This window comes from Falco peregrinus, chromosome 16 (genome assembly GCF_023634155.1).
Source record: "Falco peregrinus isolate bFalPer1 chromosome 16, bFalPer1.pri, whole genome shotgun sequence".
Lineage (NCBI taxonomy): Eukaryota > Metazoa > Chordata > Aves > Falconiformes > Falconidae > Falco > Falco peregrinus.
The window spans coordinates 4,989,871-5,006,071 of record NC_073736.1 but is presented as its reverse complement, the minus strand read 5'-3'; the positions used below and the strand labels follow the sequence as shown (position 1 = coordinate 5,006,071).

General features: G+C 51.6%; 1 protein-coding gene across 20 annotated transcripts in view; it reads right to left on the bottom strand.

Moving 5' to 3' along the window:
• The window catches only part of NFASC (neurofascin), a 97,134-nt gene that overhangs the window by 46,831 nt on the left and 34,102 nt on the right, over window positions 1-16,201 (bottom strand). For 8 of the 20 annotated variants that reach the window (XM_055819808.1, XM_055819805.1, XM_055819811.1 and 5 more), the window contains exons 2-8: window positions 11,741-11,916; window positions 9,383-9,400; window positions 8,269-8,374; window positions 7,876-8,072; window positions 7,392-7,514; window positions 7,023-7,193; window positions 4,038-4,088 (exon numbers count right to left, since the gene is read on the bottom strand). In XM_055819808.1, coding sequence (XP_055675783.1) covers window positions 4,038-4,088; window positions 7,023-7,193; window positions 7,392-7,514; window positions 7,876-8,072; window positions 8,269-8,374; window positions 9,383-9,400; window positions 11,741-11,834 — 760 coding nt within the window. In that variant the 5' untranslated portion in view covers window positions 11,835-11,916. Of the gene's footprint in view, window positions 1-350; window positions 658-4,037; window positions 4,089-7,022; window positions 7,194-7,391; window positions 7,515-7,875; window positions 8,073-8,268; window positions 8,375-9,382; window positions 9,401-11,740; window positions 11,917-16,201 lie in introns of those variants that run through there. The other 12 variants (XM_055819809.1, XM_055819813.1, XM_055819819.1 and 9 more) reach the window with 4 other exon arrangements.

Genomic DNA, 16,201 nt, shown 5'->3' with positions numbered 1-16,201 from the left:
TGGGAGGCAGCCAGGCATGCCCAGCACCACGAGGCTTTTGGGGATGCTGGTGTCTATTTGGGAAGCCTCCAGCTGAGCTCTGGTAGGGGCAAAGGGCTGGGAAGAAGGAGGGGAGAGAGGGCAGTGGCTGTTCATGGAGTTCCCATCAGCCTGCCGTAGGGAAAGCCTGGGACCAGGCTCACAAGGGGAAAAAAATCCCAACCTCAGGAGTTACACCGTGCCTTTGAAACGGCTCCGCATCTGCAGGAGCACGGCCACACACACGCAGCCCTCCGCCCCCACACCCCCGCCGGTGACCGGTCCACATGCGCTCATCAGCAAGTTAGTCAATTATTTGATTAATGGATTACCAGGGCAGGCAAATCTTGACTTTATCCTGGAGGGCCAGGTCTCCGGGCAGGCAGACGCTGCTGTTTGCTTGCCTGCTTCTGGAGAGGATCTCGTTCCCAGTTAAAACCATCCAGCCCATGCTGGGGGCTCTGCGGGGGGTGGCAGAGCCAGCGGCTGGGCTTAAATTTATCGTATTTCTCTGTATTTATCAACAGCACCCATACCTCCAGCCAGACTCTTAAACTTCTGTTTTCTCATGCGATTAGGAGAATGGGATATTGTTTTATAAACCAATATTGGCTTTTCTTAGCCAACAGCCCGCAGCCTGTTTGAACAGGCTGTACCTTTCACTCCCACAATGAACCCGTTTGCTCGGGAACCCGGGGCACAACTAGAAGAGATAAGCAGCAGCGCAAGCCAAATTTTACGAGCCGTATATTAATGATGAAAATTAAAAATAAGGGAGATAAATTAGTATCCTATCCACTTGTTTAATAAACCTAACAACAACACAGCAACGCTGATAAGCTTTTTGCCTTAGTACAGCACTACTAATAAATATTTTGCTGTTTATAATAGGGAGCAGCCAGAAATTCTCTCAGGAAGGGGTACTGCTCCAGCTCTGAACTTGCAGCAGCTACAGCTGGAAGCTGTCAGAGGAATAGCAACGTCTCGCTCATCTGTTTGGATGGAACAGAACTGGAAAAATAAATCCCATGGCTATTTATTTTGGCTCAAAAATAGACTCTGCTTCCAATAGATGGCTGCTGTTATCCCCACCTCTGTGAAAGTGGACCCATTCAGCTGTGAACAAGGTATCCCAGAAACGGCCACTTCTCAGCCCGGAGCAGCCGACTTCCCCCTCCCCACAGTCCTCACCTGACGGCATTCAAAAATCGTACATCAGCTCGCATTTCTACTGAAAGGCGATAATAGGAATATGCACATCCAGACACATCCCATGTGTTCGCCTCCTGCACAGCTAGCCAGCTTTAAAACATGCCACAGATTTGCCAAAAAAAAAAAAAAAAAAAAAAAGAAAAGAAAAAAAAAGAACAAAACAGACTTTCATTTCCATTTTAAAAAAATGGTGAGAAACTTCTGCTAATAAAATATTAAATTAATCCTTTTAGATCACTTCCCCTTCGCAATTGCGGACAGTTTGCCTAGGCAATTCCACTTTACAGCAAAGAAATCGCTGCACCCACTACGAGCCGTGGGGGGACAAGGGCTTGGTTGCATCCCCCATGATTAGCTTGGCCCTCAAGTGCAGGTTGAGACGAGCATCCCACAAGGTCCCACGTCCCTGGGATAGGCTTGGGGACATCCATCGCAGACTGGCAGGGAAGGGGACCCGCCACATCCTGCTGCTCTGCCCTACGCCACCAGCCTGTCCCATCAAGCTCCCCTGCAAGCTAGCTCTGGAGCTGAGCCCGTACCGTAGGGACCAGCACCCCAAGGTAGAGGGTCTGAGAGCCCCAAGTCTCCCAGACACCTACAATACTTGGGAGACTGATGTCCCTCTTCCCTGCTCTCCACTTTGCTTTGCAAGAGCCAACTCCTCACTTTGCTGCAGCTAGTTCCAGCAGCCCGTTCGGCCAGACAGGCCATTCCAGCAAGAAACATGGGGTTAGCAAAAAGAAAAAGCGGCGCGGATAAGGTTTTTTTCACCAGTTCACTAACTATTTGAAGTTGCTGGGTTGGAGCTCAGATTTGCACAGGGGCGTGAGCGGGTGACTTGAATTCACTGGACCCATAAAGCATTCCAGGGGACGTTAAGTGCAAATAGCCCATATATGCAAATAGCTGGCAGTTTCTCCTGTGCACCTATGAATAGAAATCTGGAGACATCTATGAGACTGTGCAGATAAAATGTCCTTTTCCTAACCGAATGACTATTAACCATCCCTTTTTCTTGAACAAAGACATGCAGTGGGAGATCAAGAAGCCCAAGGCCACCACAGTGGCTTTCCCTCCTGAGCTGTCGAGGGCTGCACGCACAGAAGTGGTGCCCAGCCAGCGTGCAGACATCCTCTTTGAAATGCAAACAGCCTTTACAGTGCTGAGGTGCAAGCTGTATTACAGAAGAGCTCACACGGGATTTTTCTTTGGTCCCTGGCCCAAAGAAGCATCTCTTCTCGCTCACCTCTCATTGAGGCATGGTACAGCGTACGCAGTTCCCACTGAAGCTCATTTAGCTGGCAATCCCTTTTCACAGCCATTTCTGTAATTATTTTCAGGGTATGCCCAGCCCATTTGCTGCCACCAGCACTACCTGGGAGGCTGGTTCCTCTGCTGAGCCTGCCCCAGCATCCTCAGAAACCTCCTACTCCTGGGATGCCAACACCCCGGTTCCCTCAGCGGGGCAGGGATGCTCAGGCTGCCTGCCGGCACGAGAGGGCTCTCACCAGGGACACTGAACCCAGTGCCCTCGCCTGGCACATCCTGCTCGTCTCACATGCCAACTCTTTCTGCTCTCAGCTGGCAAAACCACTCCTTGTCCCCAAAAGTCCCCGTGGAAGAAGAAAACGCACCCTGGGTTGTGCAAGGCACAGAGCAAGCTGTGGCTCGGGGTGGGAAGCCAAGCAGGATTGCGTGGCCGCACACCACCAGGGACCAGCGTGGGGTATCGCCAGGGCTGCCCCCACCCCGCTGCCACACAACCCCATCCCTGTAAGCAGCAAGAGGGGCAGAAAGCAAATCCTGCCCATGATAGAGCCCGGCCTTGGGGCAACGGGACTCCGTGGTGGTCTTTGGCGAGGCGCTCGCATCCCTGGCAGTGCCTGCGCTCTCGGCATCGCCCGCAAACAGCCCCATCACCCCGCTCCCTTACAAACCCCTGCTGCTGCCCAACTCTGTCCGCATTATCCCATCATATCCGTGACACTTCCAATCCATTCTCAGGGCAACGATGGTGCCCCGGGGAGACGCGCGGTTTTGTGTCTGAAGCATAATTTATGAGTTTGGGATGGGCTTCTCCCAGCAAACACAGGCTGCGGAGGTAATCTCCCTGCCCAGACAAAGGGCAAGAGCCTTGTGAAAGCATCCCAACACATGTACAACCTCACCACAAAGAAACAAAGCACCCAGCTCTCAAGAAAACTAAATACTCCTCTCCCCCCCCCCCCCCCCGCCCTTTTTCTCTTTTTTTTTTTTTTCTTTTTTTTGGTTTGGTTTGGGTTTTTTGTGGGGGTTTTTTTGTTTGTTTGTTTTGTTTTGTTTTTTTCTCCCAGGCACTGCCTGTCTTTAGCCGCAGCTACAATAGATGCTTTTGCTGAAGACAGAGAGAGGAGGGATGGTGGGTCTTATCTTTAAATCATGAGCCATTTTGCTGAGGACAAGCCACCTCTACAGCAAGGGAGCAAGCTGGAGCTCGCTCAGCCACGCAGGCTTCTTCAGGTGGGCCAGATCCTGTTCATCCAAATGCCTCTCCAGCTGGGCTCTGTGCTAATTACCCTAAAACTCAATAATTTGTAAATCACGAAAACGTGGAGGGGATTTTGTCGCTCTTTGGCTCACTTTGTCCCACCCGTTTTTGCAAAGTTGGGACCACGACCCACGGCGGGGGAGAGGGGCACACAGAGGGGTGCGTGGGCAGCCGGTGCTGCCAGCGCGGCGGCTCGCTGCCCGGTTAGCACGGGAGATCAGTCAGGTTAGGCAGAAGGGGGTTAAATCATGAAGGTCTCCAGAAGCCAGCGTTGACTCACCACTGTACATGTCAGTGTGATTTCGTAAAGACGTTTCGTTATGGGGTTTCTCTGCAATAAACAAAAGACGGTGAGCATATCGAGTGCCACAAAGCGTGCGGGGGCTGGGGGGGACAGGCGGGGCGGGGGGGAAGGAGAACAGAAAACAAAATAACTTCCCAAAACACAAGAGCAATGCAGACAAGGCAACAAAAGCACTCTGAGCACAGCTGCCTTCCAGGACAAACAACACAGCAATAAAGGAGGAATAAAGGAAGAGAGGACTGTTTTCCTCCTACAAGATGGGAAGATAATTAAACGTATGACAACTGTATCACAAACATTTCCTTAAAGTGTTTTTCTTTTTGGTGTAAAGACATTTATAGCTTTGGAGAAAAAAAAATCAGTTCAAATTGGAGAAGAAAATGGTTTTTTCTCTCAGTTTAACTATGAAAGAAACATATTCCAGCTACTTTTTCTCAGCATAAAGCACGGGCTGGACACAGCTAAGCAGCAGCATAATGATGCAGAAAGGCATGGTGAAGATGAACAAATAATAATAAAAAAAACCATAACAATAATTAGGCTCCGAAAGCATAATCTGCTGTAAAATCCCTTTTAATTACAAGGTAATTAAAGTAGATTGCATTACATGCAAAATAGCACCTCTTCAATGGCATGCTGCTCTTGTTTATCGACAAGCACCACCAGCCATCACCTATATTTGAAGGAGGAAGCTAATTGCCACCCGTACTCTGCAAGGAGCCAGGGGATGCACCCTCCTGGCCCGCGGCTACCGGAGGATCTGCCCTCCCCAGCTCACGCCATTACCTGAAACACCTATTCGGGGTCTGAGAACACCCTGGCTTCCACCAGCACGCGGCACAGCCGCGTTACAGCATCATCTGCCCAACAGGAGAGGCGAGAGGCTCTGCTGGCTACCAGGGAGTTGTTGCCCTGAGCCTTCAGCCATCAGCCACACCCCGTGTCTCTGTGCAAGGGGGTTGAGATGCCCAAGAGCTACTACCTGAACCTGGATACCCCAGAGAAACTCTCTGCAGGGAGAGGCAGGGGCGCATCGCTGCCTCAAGCCTTTGCATTTGTCTCTCCTCACATCCAAGGCAATCCCATGCCAAGAGTTTTCAGCAGCTGGTGAATTTTTTAAGGGCAGTCAATGCTCATGGCTTAAGGCTGAGACAACTGAACAGCTTGAGACAAATACAAGCTCATCTCCTCTGAACACTGTAGATATAAAGAATTTTTTTATATCATAACAGATGAGAAATTAGAGCCTCGGTTCTTTAAATTAGTAGGGCTTCTGGGGGGTTGATGGGGTGGCGTTTGCATCTGGTAATACAGCAGGTGTTTTCGAAGGAAGACTTAAAGAGAAGGTCCAGTAAAATTGGAAGCCAATTCTATATAGCCTGGGAGCAAAATGCTGTGGTGGATCTGAGAGTAGCAGGAAGGGGAGCTTGTCTCTGTCTGCACAGAAATCTTCCAGGATTTCTTCCACATTTTTTTCCCTAGAGCTTGATGTCAGGCTGGAGCCTTTGGAGGCTCAAATGACCACAGATCTTTGTTTGCCAGAATTTCTTCAGCTCACACTAATTTTGGATTTAGTCCTTCCCTAACAGGTGAACTCCTTTTTTGGCATTGTTTGGCCAACTCTGTGAACAAACAATATGCAGAATGAATTACCTACACACATTCTTCACCATTAGCAAAGAGCCTCTTTATAATATTTGTATTGCTGATTCTCCACTCACGCTTTGCACAGAGGAGAAGCTGTTACAATAAAAGTGCAAAACACTCCAGTCCCTGTCTGCTTCTCACATCACTTTCAGGTCGCTTTCATAGCGTTACTTCTAATTTAAGCTGCTGTGAGATCAAATTAAGCTCCTAACGCTGGGATTCAGGAGCACATCATGCCTGCTTTGCACCAGAGCCGGCTCCCCAAAACACAGCCCTCCACCCGCCAGCACACACTACCCCTTCCCCACAGTTGGACCTTACTGGGAACGGGAGATGGCTCCTGTCTGATGACTGGGGCCCATTGATGCTGTTTCTGTGTTGACTGCTGACTGTGCAGGTGCTCTGCACACACATCCCCCCAAAAAAGACCCCGTGCTGTGCAGGACCTGCATCAACTCAAGAGCCTTGTGTCCTGCAGCATCTTCTCAGCTCCCCTCTGCCAGCAGCCCTGCCAGCCAGCTGGCATGAAATGCATCAGCATCAGGAACTCACCTTCCTTCAAGCAGTCTCGTTTCTGGAGAAGAGACTGCTGGAGGCTGGACCTGCCCGTGGAAAGGCTCATCACGTGCCTGGAGAGAGCCAGACACGTGCTCCTCCTATCCCCCAAGACGATGCTCTGCATGGTGAAGCTGAGATCCTGGCCATCCTGAGCGTGTCCCACATGTACACGCTCAGACCCCAAAGGCTCAAAGCCCTCGTGTCAGCACGTCCCAGAGCAAAGGAGTCAACAGCAGCTCCTGGTCGGTAGGTAAATCCTGAGCTGTGCCAGGCTGACACGCACTCAGCCCCCCTGTGCAGCACCAGCACAGAAACCTGAGTCTGGAGCAAACCAAGGCTATCTCCAGCTTTTCAAACTAGGGAAAGATCATTTGATATTATACATTTCCCTAAAGATAAGGGGAATGCCCCATCTGTGCTGTGTTTCCCACAGATAAACAGCTTCACAGTTTATCCCAGACACACGGACTTGGCCATACCTGCACCAAGCTACCTCTGCAACCCTCAGCCCATGAAGCTGCAAAGCTCCAAGATGCTGGAGGGAAACCAGCAGCCCTCCCTGCCAGGATAGCCATCCAAGGACCATCATCCCTTATCCAAACTGGTTCTGGTACTATCCTAAACAAAATAAAGGGAGCCACTCTTCTCCCTGGTAGGTCTCAGTGCTGCCAAGGACAGAAAAAAGGCATCTAGAAGGAAAACCCTGCCTGGAGAGGCTAGGGGAGACCCATCCTGAGTGATCACCGTGACACTTACTGGTTTTCACCTTGAGGGTGTAGGGGTTTTTCTGCTGGATGGTGTGGGTGAAGTGGAAGCGCGCGTTGCAGCTGTAGTCGGTCTGGGCATCCTGCAGCATGACATTCGAGAAGTACAGGTCACCGTTCTGGCCCTGGGAGACGCGCTTGTCCTGGTGGATGGGCTCCATGGCTGCAGGGGAGAACAGGCATTCCCAGCAAGTCAGACACTCCCGTGGTGGCTGCATGAAGGAGAAAAGCCAACCCCGGCCCCAAGCCACGTGTGGCTGCCTCCAAGCTCTGAACTAGCAGTAGCGACCCTAAACACGCTGCAGGGGATGGAAATAGTGCCGTCAGGGGCCAAGGTGGGAAGGGGGGTCCCCCGACTCACCGCTGCTCATCCAGAAGATGACGGGAGAAGGCAGCCCAGGTGGCGGGTTGCACTGCAGGCTGAGCGGAGCCCCTTCATCCACCTCTATCACATCCACCTTCTCCTTGGGCCACAGGGGAGACTCTGCCATAAGAAGCAAAGGCACCGCGTGAGGCAGGGAGGGCAGTAAATTTGCAGATCTCTTCCCGCTGGACCTGGCCTGGTTTCAATGGAGCAGCCTCAACGCAAACTGCATTTCTACATGTGCAAGACGCCCTTAAATCTACACCAAGAATTTCCCTGTTAGCTGCAGCCATAACCCCCATGCCTTCATCTCAGTCCTGTGGCTGGATACATCCAGACACAGGTAACAGGTGAAGCAGGTGGAGATGTCTGAGCACTGGATAGTCTCCACGCCTCTTCTACAAGATCCCATATGGTGCAAACAGTCCCTGCTCCCTCAGGGGCTGCTGGCTGCTTGCTCCGTGCTGCTGCTGTTACTCACTGGAAACCTGGAGGTGGATTTTGCTGGAGAGAGCAGTGCCATAGTCGTTCCGAGCAAAGCACTGGTACTCGCCCTCGTAGTCCTCCGGCCGTCCTCCGCTGTGGAAGTCAATGACTAGCGTCCCTGACCGCCGCCGCATGGAAACCTTGGGGTCCTTCGCCACGTTGAAGAACTTCCCGTTCCGCGTCCAGGAAAAACTGCAAGCACGGGGGAGAGGTTGTGTTTGTAACCATGGACCATCTTTACCCGACGAGCTCCTTACCTGTGCTGTGCAAGCCACCGGCTGGGTTAGCTGACGGTGGAGGTGGCACAGCTCGACCGGAGGGAAGCTCCTCCAGAGCCAGCTTCAACGAACATCAGCTTCAGCATGACAAGGGCTGCAGAGGCACTTACGTGGGGACGGGGTTCCCTTTGGCTTCACATTCAATGTAGATGTTATCCCTCGGGTCGACGATGTAGTCCTTCACGGACTGTTTGGTGATCGTGGGGGGCTGAGGCACTGCAAAGCAAACCAGGAGTCATGAGGAGGGTTGTGCAGAGAGGGTGAATCCCCTCCCTGCCGTCCTGCAGCAGATCCTGGTGGGATTTCAGCTTCTTCCCCAGGCTGGATGCGCAACTCATGCTTTAAAGCCCTTCAACACCTGAGGAAATTACCATGAGCTTTTGGGGGGCTGTGCTGCTCATCACCTCTCAGACCAGCAGCTGGGTAGCAGGAAAGCCCCTGTTTCCACTTGGGCTCGTTAAGAAATTTCACAGTCACATCTTCCTGCTACCACAGGTTGTTTGAATTGGACCAAAAAGCATTTTGGCAGTGCACTGTAAAGAGAGGGGCTGCAGCTGGGACCAGAAGCCAGAGAGCAGGGCACTTACAGGTGCTCCCTGTGCAAGAAAGAGGCTCAAAACCTCCCAGATTTACCCCAAAGGAGCGTAGCACTTGTGTTTAGAAGGGCGGAGCTTGTGAAAAGGGGCACAGGAGCCCAGCAGCCAGCGTAGGACCCAGCTCTAGTCCTGAACTTGGAATTGAAGGGCTCGGTCCCACGGCTGTCCTGGGACAAAACTGCTCAGGTCTGAGGCTGTTTGCTCTCCCCCCACGAGCCAGCGATGCTGCGAACGTGTCGGTATGTGGAGCTGAGCTTGGCACATGTGCTTGTGCCAGGCAGAGGAGCCCGCTCTCCTCCGAGGTGCGGCGTTGGCAGTAGCAGCCCCCCACAGGAACATTTGTATTGCAAAGACAGGCTGGTGCCCACTCTGGGGAGACGGCAGAGCCCAAGCGCTCCTCCCAAGCTGCTCCGGCACCTCCTGCACCTCTCCCAGCCGTGCCTGGCTGCACAGAAGCAGCTTGTCCCCAGCCTGGCCAGCCCGGCCACAGGAGCGAGCGATGTCCCCATGCACACCCTGTGCCAAGCGACAGCCACCACCAGCCCCTGCTGGGTACAGACCCCTCCAGCCTTGTTTCGGCCATGCAGGAGATGGACACGTATGCACAAAGAGCGAGGGGAACACTTACATTCACTCTGAATGTTTGCTGTTATTCCCAAAGTGCAAGCATAATGAAAAAGAAGAAAACAGGTTAATTGAAGAACAAACCTATATACATCACGTACACAATCAGAAACGTGTATGGCTATTGCAGGGCTTGCAGATACTACACGCAAATCATTGTATGATTCAAGCATGTTCTAATCAACCTCCTTATTGTCCACGTGGGAGAAGCTGCTGCTGAACGGTCCTGTTAGCTGTCAGCTGCCTGTGCATCAGGGGTTTGGGGACCAAAAGAGGACACAGGCATACTCACACCACTTGCCCACGGGCACTGGTGGTCCTGCAGTCCAGGACTCATAGGGGTTAGCAGTGTTCCCCCCTTCCCCACGGCCAGGCTTACCCTGAGCCGCTCCCAGATTCATCCCCCTGGGTCAGAGGCTAATACGTGCCTGATAAAAAGCCAGCTAAGGGTTTAGGTGATGCTCAGACTCAGAGAAGGTGCCTGTAACATAGCGAGAGATACATATCCTGCCCCCAGGACAGGGGTAGGCAGGGTTTTATCCAAAGAAGAAAACTTGTTAGGGTTGGGGCAGGGCCCACACACCGGCAGTGGGTGAAGGCGCTGATTTCCATGGAGCAGGGAGGACTTTCACAACTAGTGGCATGTTGGGGATAGAGCTCGTGCACTCAGAGCCTGCGATTTACACGTTTATCAGCCCCTGCACAAAGCTGGAGCAGCTGGGGCTCTTTACACACCACCTGGTCAAAGCTGCAAAAGGATGCTCTTAGTTATGATCCCAGTTTTCCACCAGTGCTGGAAGGGACGATGCTCTCCTGCGGCTCGGTGCTGTGCAACAGGGAGCAGGGAGAGGCTAGAGAAGCAGTGAGCTGCTGCAGGCTGCCTGGAGCATTTCTCCACCAGCTGTCAGCATTTCTCTTACTTTTCTAAGGTCACATTACACTTAAGTAGCAAAATTGCTCTTTTCCTGATGCAAAGCACAAGCAATGCAGTAGGCGGCTGTTTGCAGACCCATTCAGTTTTCCCCAGCTGTACTGGCCCCTACATCCATGCCGGCTGCCTGCATTTCTGGAATATTATAGATGTTAACAGAGTCAGGCCTGAAGGAATCACTGAGCTGTGTGCATCAGATAAAATTCCCATTGCTGGGAACAAGAGTGCCTTGTTGTGTTACAGTGCTGACTCCAGGGGAACAGATAATTTCATCCACTATCATCTGGAATGCAGCAGAGTCTGGGACCCCTGCCCTATGTTTTTCAAGTAACACAAATATTTGTTCCCCTCCACAAATCAGAGCTTTCCCACCCTTTCTCTTCAGTCATTTCCAAATTTCAGCCAAAAGCCACTGCCTCCAATTTTTCCTTCCCATTTTGCTGCCCTGTCAGGGATCAGCTGAGGTCCTGCAGCTATGGCCAGCATTCCCAGGACTCCACAGAGCAACAGCCCACAGGGCTGGAAATTTCTCTTATCAAGAGCAACCCTGGCACTTCAGCAGGGTTTTTAGACCCCAGCAGGGAGTTGTGCTTTTTCCACTAACACACTGCTCGCTGGAGGATTTCTGTGCGTTGCACTGTCGGCAGAGATTCCCTGCAGCGACAGGCTGATTGTTATTAACAGCCACTACAGGAGGAAGCTGGGACACAAAGAAATTATGAAACTGGTTTCCAGAACAGTGGCTGAGCAGCTCTCAGTACGACCCCCCCCTCTCAAGTGCATTCATTCAAAGTCATGCATTTCCCACGTGCTAGCCTGAAGATGCCCATTCAGCAGAAACATCAGCCCATGTCCCCCTTCCTCCTCGCTTCATCTCCCTCAGCTCTTGCGTGCTTCTGAATAAAACATAACTCCTATCTCATAATTAACCAAAAACTCCTGACGGAGAGAGAAAATTCCCCTTGCTTGGCAGGACCTGCCTGGGTCTCCGCTGCCCTTGAGGACCTAGGCGTCCGCTCACGGCAGCATCTGCCAGGTAAGGCTAGCCACGAGCTCACATCCTCCACAAAAAGAGCATCCCAAAGCCTGCCTCTGCTCTGTAGGAACCCATCAGGTTCCTACGGGAACATCCCAGGAAGTCGTGGGATGCTTCACTTAAATCAACAGGCTGAAGACCGGCCACAGCTCAGCTGAGATGCTCTGTTCCATTTTGATGGGGGTTTCTAGTCCTCTGCTCAACTTTGAGATAGACTGACGAAATCAGAGAGCGATTTAGGTGACTTTCTGGAGAGCATGTGGTTTAAAAAGAACAACAGCCCCAAACAGACAAAGAAAACCTTAGGCTAGACCAGGAAAACCACCTGGGCTGCGCACATCTTCGCTCCTCAACCATTTCAGCAGGAGATTCTAGAGGGGTAACCCACGACTTACAATCCAGAGGGACCTCAATGGTGCTGACGAGGTGATGAAGGCAGAGAGCGAATGCTATTCCTGCGCGGGTGAGGTGGTGTCTTTGCATGACCATTTTGGACGTCTGGGCAGCGTTAGGACCTCAGTCACGTCCCCCGAGGCGAGCAGACCAGCGGCACGTGCCGACAGATCCTCAGCTGCAAAACAAACACAAACCCAGCGGTCACCGAGCCCTTTACAACCCCGTTTCTGTCATCTTCCTTTTTGGCAACTGTGGAGAGAGACTCTTCCTGATCTAAAAATATTTGTGCGGAGGGACGGGGGTGTGAGTAGTGCCACAAATAGTTTCCAGGCTTTGGTGACCCAGGTACCAGCCTGTGGTCACAGTCCTCCCAACCCCTGGGTTGTTCTGCTGGCAGAAAATCAGCCTTATGGGATGATTTGTGCTGAGACCCTGGAGAGACCTATTGGATGGAAGGAAAAGGACCGTGCTCTCCCCTGGGACCGATGGAAAGTTACTGAAAGTAACTGAATACAAAAGCAGCTAACAGTCTCCATAGGATAAAATAAAAAGGATTATTTGCTGTTAATAAAACAGCTATTCCATTTTATGCACAAAAAATACCTAACAAACATCCGCTCCCTCCCGCAGGGCACCGGGATGAGCTCTGCCTCCATGTGCAGCCTGGCAATAGCAGGGAGCCAGCTCTGGAGACCCTCTCGTGTGCCAAAAAGCCTGTCACCGAGCGGGCACAGCTCTAGAAGGAGTTGGGACACGGTGGGATCTTTCCCAATTGGTCTCTAAATGAGCCTGTTTCCAACTGGGCTCCAGCTGTTTCCCTCCCCAGCCAGTCCCTGGTGCCAGATGTGCAGCATGCTGCTGGGCTCCCAAAGGCACCCATCCAAACCACCTGGGGACCATCAGCTTATCGCTGGCATTTTCCATACACGCGACCTTTGATTTTGCTGTTAATAAACCCACAGACTAAACGCAGATTTAAAAAAAAAAAAAAAAAAAAAAAAAAGCAAAAAGGAGGATAAACGATCTCGTCTGGTCTATAAAAGCCCCCTTGGAAAGGCTGCTGTGGTGCAGAGGTGGCATCACGGCTGAGTTACAACTCTCTAATAGAGTTATAAAAAGGGCATCAGCCGTGCCGACAGCTCTCTTGGCTAAGAACAAAAATAACGCCAGGGCAGCAAACAGTGGAAAATCCCCAGCCTCGCTCCGTGCCGCTCCTCCCCGGCCCTCGCGCAGGCTTTCGCCCAGGTGGGATGTCGCCAGGCAGGGGGGCAGCACGGAGAGGCCATTTGGCAAGCCAGGACAGCCCGTTTTCATGAAATATAAATCACCGGCTGCAGCTTTGGATGCTGCTACCCCTTCAGCTGTTCCTGAGCCTGGGACGAAGCAAGTGTGGGAGGGAGAGGAGGGGGATGCAGCACGACAGACAAAACCCGGCGAGTGCGGGGCTGCCGGGGGGGCTCCGGGAACTGCAGGGAATGCTGCTGGAGCCGGCGAGGAGCAGATGTCGTGGAAAATAAAGAGCCCTGACACATGGCCCGGGAAGCTCTCCTGAACCCCAGACAAGCTCAAAGCCAGCGCAAAAGAACCTTTAAGGATACTTTTCCCTGTTACCCTTGTGGGGAACAAGATGTGCTTAATGGTTTCTCCATCCAGGTCCAATTCCTTGCTCTTGGGCTGAACCCTGAAGGAACTCACTGTCCCAGCGTGTCCCAGTTACACCAGATAACAGATTGTAGGTTGTGAAGGGGCTTGGAGGGGAGCGTTGCTTTGATCTTTTTTTTGCTCATTGTAAGGACTTTTCCAATCCAGCTGTTGCAATAAAAATAGTTGAAGGACAGAATAATTATAGGACTGGGCCAGTAATTAAAATCATGTCCAGGACTTCTGCAGTCCTGTGATCAGGTCATGCTGAACAAAGCTTTTCAAATTACTTCTTTAGCTTTCTGTCTGAGCGAAGACATCATTTTGATCTGTAGCCTTCATTTTTTAAAGCGGTTCATTTCTCCAGTTACAGCTTAAAATGAGTAATGGATCAGCTGGTTTTATGCCTTTCTGTTCCTGAGCACAAGTCTGAGTTAGGAACTGAAGCAGCCAGTACTGCAACCTGAGGTGTAGCGAGGCGAAGATTTCTAGTTGTCCTTACTGTGCTCGCCTACTGACGCTTCACATCACCGACACAAAATGCATTAAACCCCTTTTCATTCACAGATGTAGTATGGGAGGGAAGGTGCAAGACAGCAGGCGTTTAAATAGTGCACATCCCTACATGCTGCTTGGAGCCTGAAAAGCAAAGAATATGTTGTTTTCTTTAGCCTGGGTACCAGTTAGCGTGAAAGAAGTGGCCGTGACACGGGGGAGTAGGTTCCTGGCACAGATGCTTGGGAGATATTTGTACAGACATGCATTTTGCATTAAATACAAAAAGGGCTGAGCCCAAACACTGTACAGTACACACAGAGTCATCTACACATCTAATTGATGCAAAAGAATATATCCTACCCGTCATCATGTGCACTGAGACTGGGAAAGTGAGGGCTGTGCCTATCAGGAAAAGATAAATTTGCAGGTAATTTTTGAGTTGCAAAAGGGAGCAGCAGAGACACGGCAGCTCTGGACTGAAACCGCAGGCAGAGCTACATGGGAATGACCCGGCGCTTCCAGTGCCAGAGGACAGCTGGTATGGGATGGACCACCACTTGTCCACGCGGAGCAGCACCGACCAAGAGCAAATAATAAAACCCACGACAGAGCACACACAAAATGCATCCCCGCCTTTAGAAGAGCGAGCGCCAGGCTCCTCCAGAGCGCCTTTGTCTCAGGGCAGATGTGGGTGCAACTCGCCCAGCCTCAGGAACAATCTGCTGCCGTGCCTGCGCGTGTAGGTGGGTCGTGGGGACGGGCAGTGCTGCGAGCCCCCAGCCATGCAGAACACAGCCCACATTGTCAGGGCTGCTCCGAGCCTGGGGACAGGGACGTCTCCCCAGCACAGAGGGCTGGAGCTGCAGCAGGGGCAAGAAAGTGCTTATCTGGGGATGCTAACAGCCGTGAAGCTGGCTGATGTCTTCATCTGCTTCCAAGTCTGACTCAACCTGAAACAGCCTACGCAAAGGGGCAGCTGAGACTGCTTCTTCCCAGGCTGAGCATTTCTTAATCATCGCTCCTGACCCCATTGTGCAAGACAGAAAAGATCTGACTCCTGCCCAAAGAGAGGAACGAGCTCACAGCTGCGGGTGCCTGATGGGATGGCCAGGGCCATGGAGGCAGCCGGGCTGGGACTGGGGATGTTCAGGAAGCCTCTGAGCTGGCTGGGCTCAAAACTGACCTTAAACCTGGGCCCATAATGTTAAGTAAAAACACACCACCGAGCAAAATCTCATACAAATAGTTGCAAGACCGTGATGCCGTCAAATAGGAATTTAACTACTTAAATGCCTTTCTCATCCAGTGTTAGTGCTTGGCAGGCTCAACAAAAGCCACGTCCCTGCTCTGCTTTTCCTCCAGCTACCAGGAAGACAGCAATGAGGCAGACACAGATGCCTTTTCCCCTAAATACTTACCCAGAGTTCAGAAATGTTTTTCAGACTTGGTGCTTTCCAATTCCCCCATGACCTACTGCACCATCAGTTCTCACAGACTCTTACTCTGGGTTGAGAAATACATCCCAGACCTTGGCGCAGACCTCCCTCCAGATGCATCAGATACTTTTGTGAATACATTTTTCTCTGAAAACAATCACAAGTAACTCCAGGACAGGAACTTTAAAACCAGAGATTGCTCCTCTTGGCAAAATCCAACCAAATATCCACACAGCATGGGGTGCATCTGAAATCAAAAGGTGGATGTGCAACCTTAACTGCTCTGTTCGAAGCCTCCATCCTCTCTCCGAACAGGCACTGGAGGGAAAAAATTAAAGGCAAGAAAGGGACGGGCACCAGGGGATGACTGAGAAACCCATGATGGGATGGAAATACAGATGCTGGGACTCAATGGCAGCAGTGCCTGCCGCAGCTGAGGGCTGGGCAACCAGGATGGGAACTGGAGAGTTTGGAGAGGATTTGTGCTTTCTACAAATTAGCTATGGTTTTTATTCTTCTGCAGCAGTCAGGCCATATCAGCTTGAAAGAGAAAGAAGTTTCCAGAAGGAAACATCTTGCTGTGCATCAGACATCCTGCATTACAAAACATATGGGTAGAGGACCGTATCCTGGCATCGTGGGTTTTTTGTTCTATTTTCAAGGCAGAGAGTGATTTTGCAGCATTGTCAAATGCTTTCCAAATAAATCTGGATTTTCAAATGACAGTGCAGCAGGTAAGCAACTGCCCCCAAGGGCTGGTGGAGTCAAGGTACAAAGGGTCAAGAGGTCTCGGATGCTCGTGTGGCCTGGCAGAGCCCAGCCTGGCCCCAGGAAGCCCCCCCTCCACACACAGCCAGCAAAGGCAAGCCCCCCACGACAGCCTCT